The sequence below is a fragment of the Beta vulgaris genome, chromosome 1, assembly GCF_026745355.1.
Source record: "Beta vulgaris subsp. vulgaris cultivar EL10 chromosome 1, EL10.2, whole genome shotgun sequence".
In the NCBI taxonomy this organism is placed as follows: Eukaryota; Viridiplantae; Streptophyta; class Magnoliopsida; order Caryophyllales; family Amaranthaceae; genus Beta; species Beta vulgaris.
In genome coordinates this window covers 1178043-1187964 of record NC_079202.1, presented here as the reverse complement: position 1 = coordinate 1187964, position 9922 = coordinate 1178043, and the positions used below count along the sequence as shown (strand labels likewise).

The window sequence follows — 9922 nt, the reverse complement described above, 5'->3', positions numbered from 1 at the left end:
AATAGATTATAGAAAAAGATTTTTTTTCTTAGCTTTAAAATATATATATTGTAATAAATTATAGAAAAAGATATGTTTTCTACTTCCTCATTTATCTGTACCGCTACACTTCTTGTTCTCGCAGCATCCAATGCATTATTTTGATCAATAAAATCTCTAATTACGAGTAGCAAAATAAATATAAAAAATTTAATATTATGAAAATATGCATTAAGATAAATACAAGATCCTATCTAACGATGTTATTTCTTATACGTAAGTGTAAAATTTCATACTCATTTAATTAGTATGACCAAAATAAATATTCATATTGAAAAAATTCATACTCATTTAATATTTTAATTAGTACGACCATAATTTAATATTGATGATGTAATACCCTCTAATTTCTGTTTGACCATTAATGAAAATTAAGCCTTACTAACTTCTTATCAAAAAAAAAAAAAAAATAGTTAGAAGATATTATTTTTATTTCTTCAATTATAAATAGTCAAGCATGATTTGAGTATTACCTATTTACCTAGTAAGGTCCAACAATCCCCAAGCACCACAGATTGAGCACAAAGACTCAAAATTTCCCATTTCACCCAAGATTTCTAGAGAGTTGCTATTTGCTAGTGCTTGCTCCTATTTAGAAAGCAAAGAGAAAGCAAGTTTATGTAAGTTATAACCCATCTGGGCATCCACCAATTGAACACTTCCAAGTAGGCAAGGCTGAGTCCAAATCACAATTCCACGAGCACAACACAAGCCTTTCCTCCTCAACCGCATAATCAAAAGCGACATCTCTTCTTCCTAAATTCTCTGCTAAATCTCTCTCTCTCTTCTCTTCCTAAATCTTTGATTTTCTACTCTTATTATCATCATCATCTTCTTGTTGTTGATTACCATAAACTCAATCTCAATTTCAATTTGTTTGTGAGTAATTAATTCTACGATGACGGAATTATCAGCTGAAGAAAAATCATCAGAATCAAATCTTCTTTTACCCCCAATTCAATCTCACAAAAAATCATCAGAAGGAGTAGAACTAGGATCATTAGAAGAAGAAGAAGAAGTAGCGTATGAATCTAGCGAAAAGATTAGCGTAGAAGATTTTGATTTTGAATTTGATATAGATATAGAGTCGATAAATGATAACACAAAAGCAGGTCCATTTTCATGGAAGAAACTGTGGAAATATACAGGACCAGGGTTTTTAATGAGCATAGCATTTTTAGATCCAGGTAATTTAGAAGGGGATCTACAAGCAGGTGCTATTGCTGGATATTCATTACTTTGGTTGTTGCTTTGGGCAACAATGATGGGGCTATTGATTCAGTTGCTTTCTGCTCGAATCGGGGTTGCCACAGGGAAGCATTTAGCAGAACATTGTAGAGACGAATACCCGAGATGGGCACGCTATTTGCTTTGGATAATGGCGGAGATTGCTCTTATTGGTGCTGATATTCAAGAGGTTATTGGAAGTGCTATTGCTATTCAGATACTTAGCCGTGGTGTTTTGCCTATTTGGGCTGGTGTCATTATCACTGCTTCTGATTGGTTAGTTTCTTTTTCTTTTCTTCATTTTGTACTACTTAATTTGTGGTGAATATCATGTTTTGAAAGGAAAAGAAAGCAACTTCTCTGTTGTACTTATGTACTTGTATCAACTGTTTTTTTTTTTTTTTTTTTATGTGATGGGGATTGATAACAATGCTCTTATGAAGGCCGTGTTCTTTTGGGTACAGTTTCAATTCAGTTCAGCTTAGCTCACTTTACTTCAATTCAACTAATTTCTTCTCACAGTTTTAGTTCAGCTCATTTCAGTTTAGCTAGCCGAAAAGAATGGGGCCTAATAGTTTTGGAACTATAGCTAGAAGAATGGTCAATTTTGTTAATTTGTTATACCTCTATGTTCCATGAATATTGCAATATGGTAGGAGTGCACATTTTTTTAAGGAGGAGAGGTATTGGGATGGGTTGAAAGAGGGAGACATGTGAAGAGGAGAGAGACCGAGAGAACCCTTGCAATTAATGTGGAACTGCCAAATAAGGAAAATGTTGCAAAATTTTATGGATTAGAGGATGTATTTGTTTGTTAAGTAGGAAGGGTGTCCACCACTTGTCCTTGTATATGTGGTAAAATAGTGGATGCGGACCACAATTTTGGCCTATGCTGTAGTTTTTGATGCCTCGTTCTGCTTACGTGGATTAAGTGTATTAGAACTTATTTGATCTTGTGTGAACATCTCTCAATTGAACTTGGGTAGCCCTTAGCTGAACTTATCGGAATATATATGAACAAAGTTTTTCAAAGACTTGTTTTTGATGTGAAACTGAAAGCATAAGTGTTTGTTTTGTTAGCATAAAAGAACATGGGAAGTTGAAGTTCCTAGGAAGTGGAATGATGTGAAGTTGTTTATTCGGCAAAAATATAGGAAGCCACAATTTCTAGGAAGTTCTACTTTCTACAGAATAGTGGAATTTGAATCTCCCATGAGAAGTTTTGCTTCTCATAATCTAGCAGACAATTTTTTGCACTTTTTAGGAAATGAAAAATATGGGAAAATCAACTTCCTAGGCAAATACTTTGTCTTTTTTAATTTGTATTAATTTTGTGATTGTCAATTGTTCACTGGGTGTAAGAGCATTCTTTTGTTGTCCGCCAATCGGAAACCGATAGAAGCCTTTATTTCTTGACGCATTGGTGAGGAATCTCTGGAATTGTGTAACCATGTCATCATTTTTTATGGATACAGTAGCTTGAGTATTGTCATTGATTAGTTTGCAAGTGATTTCCTAGCAATCCTATTGGTGCCTTTGTTTGATTCTGCCGTGGGTGCTATGTATACTTTTTTTTTTTCTGGGGTGGCTATGCATATTTATGCTTCTGGTTCAAACTATGTGTTGGTTTTGGCTGATCTTTGACATTCAAAATCTTTGTTATGGACAGTTTCTTTTTCTTATTTCTTGAGAACTATGGAGTGCGGAAACTGGAAGGTGTTTTTGCAATTCTAATTGCGACAATGGCTTGTTCATTTGCTTGGATGTTTGCTGATGCAAAGCCCAGTGGAAAGGAACTTCTTATAGGTAATTTATTATTAATGTTGTTTTTTGAGTCAGTGTTGCTCTTGACATCTTTGGCACTAGCCATGTGCAAAATTTGATTGATTAAGACTGCTTTTTCAGGTGTTTTAGTGCCAAAACTTGGCTCAAAAACTATCAGGCAAGCTGTTGGGGTTGTTGGCTGTGTCATAATGCCCCACAATGTTTTCTTGCATTCTGCTTTGGTGCAGTCAAGGAAGATAGACCTCAATAAGAAGGGGCAAATTCAGGAGGCCCTAAATTATTACTCAATTGAGTCCACAATTGCACTCCTAGTGTCATTCATGATCAATTTATTTGTGACTACTGTATTTGCTAAGGGATTTTATGGCACTAAACAAGCAAGTAGTATTGGCCTGGTAAATGCTGGACAATATTTGGAGGAGAAATATGGAGGAGGACTCTTACCAATCCTCTATATATGGGGCATTGGGTTATTGGCTGCTGGGCAGAGTAGCACCATAACTGGCACTTATGCTGGGCAGTTCATTATGGGAGGTTTTCTTGACCTTCGCTTAAAGAAATGGCTAAGGGCATTAATTACGCGAAGTTTTGCTATAGTTCCAACTATGATTGTAGCTATAGTTTTCAATACCTCTGAAGCGACATTGGATGTTTTGAATGAGTGGCTCAATGTGCTTCAGTCTATGCAAATTCCTTTTGCTCTTATCCCACTTCTTACCTTGGTGGCAAAAGAGCAGGTGATGAATTCTTTTAGAGTGGGACCCATTCTTCAGGTATGTAACATGCCTTTCTGTGTATCTATCTCTCCTTTCTTGTGTTGCTGTTAAGTCTTTTAATTACTCCCTTTTCATATGTAAGAATGTTGTTCCAAATTTGTGGAATGTTATGCTAGACTTCGTATGAAACAGTGTGGTATGAAGCAATGTGTGACTTGAATATGTGATCCGTTGTGGATTTTCATATATATATATATATATATATAATATATATATATATATATATATATATATATATATATATATATATATATATATCAATCTCGAATAAAGGATGCTTCTGGTTGTTGGAGATGCTAATTCTTCTTAAAAGACAAGGACACAAGCATTAGTGCTCTTTATTTCTTCGAATACACTTCATCCCACTTCCTGTGCTTTGTCAACTCCTTTTTGTTGTCGTTTTTTGTGGAGAGGGGGGGGGGGGGGTTAACCTCTTTACTTTGCTGTTTGAGATTTTACCATTGGCAAAAGTCTTCAAACCATATTCTTCTATCCTTGAGTCCCGGAAGGCCTTAATCATTTCGCATGACGCCTCCTATCCTCCTCACCTACTTTCAAAACAATCTCCTGACCTGACTGTTCTTGCCATTGACTTGTGTGATCTGACATGATAGTGCTTACTTTTGCTGACTACTTATACCAAATGGTACTGCGATTGTTGGAGTGGGGGTGGGATGGGGGAGGAGAGTGAATTATGTAGCTGTCTACATGCAGTAAAATGAACATGTTTTGAACCCAACTACTAATCAAATTGAAGGCTGTAGAGTCATCAGTTTTCTTTTTCTTTCCTATTTTCCTCTCTTCCTGACTACTCTCCCCTTACTGCGGCTGAGGAGTGACGACGTGACGTTAGCTGTGATATAAGTCCAGCATTATGTTGATTCAGAGACATTGTTGTATCTGTCTGTTTGATGATTAGGATGTTGTAGAATCGTTTGCAATCTTTTTGGGCGCGGGGATGATGGAGTAGTAGATTTGGTATGCTTAGGAGTCTGAGATAGTGGTGGGAAAAAAACAGAGAGCAGGCTATAATGTTACACCTATTAAAAATGTCAATATGTGTTGCATGTTCATAGCCTTCATGGTTTCCGTGAAATTTGAAAGTAACTGCCAGTTAGGCATGTATATGTACTTAAGACGATATGGTTTTCACTCATTGGAGTAAATAGGGTCTGAGAGAAACCATCTACATTTTGTATGTTATGTTTTGGAAATTGCATTTGAATTTTTTTCAGCAACATGTGATTTTTCTGATCTATGACATCTATCTAGCATGCTGCTCATACATCCTCTCCTTTTTCAGGATTAGCTTTTTCAGGATCTCCTTTCATGTTAGCTAACTTAGCATTCATCAACACTCTCCTTTAATCCTTGTCATCTATTTCCGCATTAGTGTTCTACTCTCCCTATTCTGCTGTGGTTATACAAGTCCTAAACTCACAACACATTAAAGCTGTGATTTTGACATAATTTTCATCAATATGATCGATGGTTTAGTTTTTTCTTCCACATTCTCCTAACATTTCAAGTTACTACTTGAGGAAGTTGTGGCTTCATCCACCTCCACTGTATACTTGAATTTGGATCTGATTGGAATCCATACTGGTCTATAATATCTTCCTCCCCAGCCGGTTTCTCTTTGAAGACATCTGTTTCTATTTGGCCAAATTGTTTGTTACCCTTCGGATCCTTTGTTCTTTGTTGTATCCGGGTGACTGCAGCCAGTTTTCTCTGTCGGCTGTGGAAGTATGAATTTTGCAGCTTTCATCAATGCTTGGTAAATTTGCAGAATTAGAAAAACCCTTTCACTTGAACCGGCTTGAGGCAATAGATATTCTGATATTCGCCTAGGGAGCTCACTTGCGGGCATGCAGCAATAAATGCTAGGCTCATAGATATGAGGAATTTTTGTTCATATCAATCAAATATAAATGACTTGTATTGAACATAGAAAAGTAGTATATGAAAACCAACATATGACCGGCAACTAATAGCTATATACGCAATGCTATCTTTGGATACAACATCTGATTTCAAATCCTACTATTTTGATTCAATATAACTCTATTTTAGTTGATATGAGCAATGTGCATATCCGATATGATATGGACAAAGCTTGTCCTATGTCCGCCATCGGTTTCTTCTCCTCCGCCCTTGTCACTGCCCCCGTCTGATGCTTCTGTCATCACAGTGTATTCTGGGTAAGGTTGGGACTTTATGGGGAGTTAAGTTCCTTTTTAAGTTAGGTTTTTCTTCTCTTTGTAATTTATTTTTGTTTTTTGGCTATCTTGATGTGCTAGAGTTAGATGGTCTTGGCTTCTGGATTTTCTATTTGTGTGAGAATGGAAAGCATCTTATTTGTAGCTCCATTATCTGCCTTACTTCTTGGACTCTCACCTTTCTTGAATTGGTTGTGGGGTTCGGGTCTAGAGTTAGGGGGCGTTTGGTTTGGGGTTGTCAAGAAAGGGTAAGGGAAACAAATAGGTTGATTCCCTTACTTGTTTGTTAGCACATTTTAACCATTCCCTATTCCCTTTACCCTTCCCTTTCCCCCAAACTCCTCTACTTTCATTACCCACACCCCCCAAGGTTTCACTTACCTTTTCCCTCCTCTACTCCATGGTCACTTTGACCAATGATTGACCACCACCCCGACCACTAGAACAACCACTAAACCACCACACCAACCACCGACCCACTACCCCCAGCCACCGACACCACCTCTCATCGCCACCCTCACCACCAAAACCACCACCCATTGTCGGAAACACCATCCGGTCGCCGGAACCGCCACCCCCATTAACGAAAATACCACGACGCCACCTTAGCAACATAAACCATCACATAAGCCACTACCACCCACCCAAAGATCCCCCAACACTTCTTCAAAACCCATAACCTACAAAATAAAAAAATTATGAATAAAGATGGATAAATATCTTTTCTTATGGTTTTGGATGTCAAATTCAACTATAAATATTCTTGATCTAGAGTTTTCATGGTTGAGTTTGACTTCAAAACCTCAAATTTCACCTTTAATGGTAATGGAGAAGAAAAAGAAAAAAATCGGTGGTGAGGGTGTTGTCGTCGGTGAGGAGGGGGGAGCCGGCAGGAGGTGAGGGGAGGCAACGGAGATCGGCAATGAGGGAGGCAGTAGACAGGCAGCCAGCTGCACTAGAGAGAGAGAGATTGGTAGAACATGGTGGAGAAGAGGAAGAGGGGTTTTTTTTCAATCCAAACAACATTTTTAAACAAAGGGTTTTCCTTTCCTTTCACCTTGACGTGGTGGAAGTCATGAGTTCGAGCCTGATTATCCCTAAACCCAATGTCAGTTTTTCTATTTTGACTTGCTCCCAAAGTGTTGGTGTTTTTCCGTAGAATAGAAGGCATATTATTTGGTAATTTACTAATTTTATTATTACAAAACAAAGATGCACGAGTGACTGGCAGAAAAACAACAAAACCTTCATTTGATTACCAGCAGCATCCTTGATGCCTAGCCATTAGAAAGGACATTGAAATTCACCCTAATCAATGTAAAAGGTCCATAACAATTTTACCTTTGCTTGGAAAGAATATATCTGCATACCTACAAATGTTCTGCTGCTAGCACTAATTCATTTGACCTTGCACTACTCCTAGCCTAAGAACATGTTCATTTTGTCTTGAACAATTACTCTGTATTACCCTGCCTAAGCAGTTTCATGTTAACCTGAGTTGGCTGATAGTCAACTTAAAAAATGGAAATGCTATCTTTTATGTCTTGTTAATTAACTGTTTTTCTTGCCAGCATATTTCTTTGTACTTAGTTTTTTCTTTGTTAAAAGTTCATAAATGACTTAATGAGCTCAAAGTCCTACCCACTCCCTTTTGTCTTTGATTCAATCCGAGATTAAAGTGATCTTGTTTGCAGCTACGAGAGGGCAAATGATATATGTTTGTATTTTCTTTTTCCAGAGGGTATCCTGGACTGTGGCTGCGCTTGTCATGGTGATCAATGGTTACCTCCTCCTTGATTTCTTCATATCTGAAGTAAATGGAGTGCTGTTTGGATCCTTAGTCTGTATAGGAACTGGTGCTTATATTACATTCATTATTTACCTTGTTACTCGTGATGGTGTACTTTCTTCAACTTTGTACAGTTTGATATCTGCCAAAAGCTCTGTTTGTTCTGGTAATTAGCCAGAAAGAGTCTTTGGCCGTGGCAAGATTTTTACGATAGAGAAGTTGTGGCATATGCTCCTCAGCCTACCAAAGTGAACAAGATTGTAAATCCACTAATTTGGTCCTAGCTACCTTTTTCTGCCATTCCTTTCTGATCTGGACACTAAGGAGCCGAATGCATTTGCATATGTTCCTGGTCCAAAAAGTTGATTGCAAATGAGAACTTCAAGCACAGAGGGTGTTTTGCAGTACAAATATGATAAACCTTACATACATTCAGCACTTTCCAGATACAAAAGGCTCCACAAATATAATTTTTGGATGAAGATCACTCCTACTCCAGAAGCTCGGTTGTACCATATGTGTTATATTTTTTTTTGTATCGATTATAGAATGATTCTATCAATAGATGTCTATTGTTAATGTCATAATACCAATTGTCAAATATTATAAATCAGTACCCTTTGGGATACTTCATAACCTTGAGCACAGATCTATGGAAAAGAGTGTGTTTATCTTTCTCCCGGAAATTTTCAATAGTGGAAGGAAAAGTATGCTTCTCCAATATGGATTTTCAATGTTTGTTTGCGAAATACTGTTATTGTATCTTAAATCATCTGAATGTGTCCTTCAACTCCATAATATTAGTATTGGAATCAAATTTGGTTGTAATCAAGTACCGAATGTTAGCATTCAAAGTGGTTAATCGAGTACCGAAAGTATGTGTAGTTCGTTGGAAAGATCTTCTGATCCTTGTTTACATTTTCACTGCAATTCAGTCAGCTAAATAAATTGAGAGCATCAAGGTCTGGTCATTATCTCTAGCACAAGCTGTTATATTCAAAATATTTGGGAATCGATATCTAAAGCTAGGTCTCCTTTCGTATCCGACGACTTACTGCTGCAGAGTACGCTGTTGGGAGATGTAGATCAATCATATTGGTCTAACCGTCTAAGTTGAGGTGATCAAGGGTCAAGCAGTAGTTTTGCTACAAATAGCTCGTTATGTTATTAGACTAGCATATTTATTTCTAAGTCTAAAAATAACGTAGCGAGGTTATCTGCACGGTTCGACGAATAAGTCCAACGTCGAAAAAGTCTGAAGTGATTTCTACTAGTCAGGCCTCCGATGTCATAATACTTAATAAAATACCTTTTTCGAAAAGAAAAACGGGCTAATGTGTGCAACACATCACTATGCCTGTGACCTACAGGCTTTTTAAGCCATTTGAGTACGTTTAGGGCCCGAAAACAATATTTTAATAATTTCGGAATTTTGTTTTTAGTTAAATTTTGCATTAGGGTTTTGCTAAAACAATTTAAATATTTTTAGCCGTCATTAGAATGCAACTTTTCTTCTTATAATAATACTTTGAGAGTTTATCTTTTTATTTCATGTGGATTCCGAAGCCTTTTGATAGATTTATCGCTTGTGAATCTGTTTGTTCGTACTAGGAATTGCAATCACTTTTACTTCATTAATTCCGACTGTGTCAAGCGCTATCAAAGTAGGCTTTCTCCTGTTTCTTTTCGTATATTGAACATCCATGGGAGAACCAGTGACCCCAGAGCAGATCTTGAGGAAGTTATCGCGACTTTTACCATAACCCTAACTGCTTTGACTAATAATGTGACAGTTTTAGATAACATTGAGAATATTGTGAATCAATAAGGAGACAAAGGAGAATCAATTAAGGTTCCACGGGGTAGAAGTAAACGAATGATTATTGTTGATAGTTTGAGTTCCGAATCACCCTGACACACAAAGTTCCCATCTCCATAGGGAAACACTATAAGGAATAAGTACTTTTTGATGTTCTTGCTATGGATGTTTGTTATGTTTTACTTGATAGACCTTGGCCATTTTATAATGATGTTACTTAGCGGGGACGGGATGATGTTATGATGTTTACTTGGGGTACACACAAAAT

At 37.1% G+C, this 9922-nt stretch overlaps 1 protein-coding gene across 1 annotated transcript; it reads left to right on the top strand.

Annotated features, from left to right (window-relative positions):
* Positions 1–590: 590 nt before the first annotated feature.
* Positions 591–8569, top strand: LOC104902269 (metal transporter Nramp2). The gene is made up of 4 exons (XM_010689990.4): positions 591–1542; positions 2936–3072; positions 3172–3824; positions 7785–8569. The coding sequence occupies exons 1-4, from the start codon at positions 938–940 to the stop codon at positions 8007–8009; spliced, it is 1620 nt and encodes a 539-aa protein (XP_010688292.2). The 5' UTR covers positions 591–937; the 3' UTR covers positions 8010–8569.
* The last annotated feature ends 1353 nt before the right edge of the window (positions 8570–9922 follow it).

Coding starts and splice junctions, on each gene's coding strand:
- LOC104902269 (XM_010689990.4), top strand. CDS start 938: ATGACGGAATTATCAGCTGAAGAAAAATCATCAGAATCAAATCTTCTT. Junction 1,543..2,935: donor ATTATCACTGCTTCTGATTG/GTTAGTTTCTTT, acceptor TGTTATGGACAG/TTTCTTTTTCTTATTTCTTG. Junction 3,073..3,171: donor TGGAAAGGAACTTCTTATAG/GTAATTTATTAT, acceptor CTGCTTTTTCAG/GTGTTTTAGTGCCAAAACTT.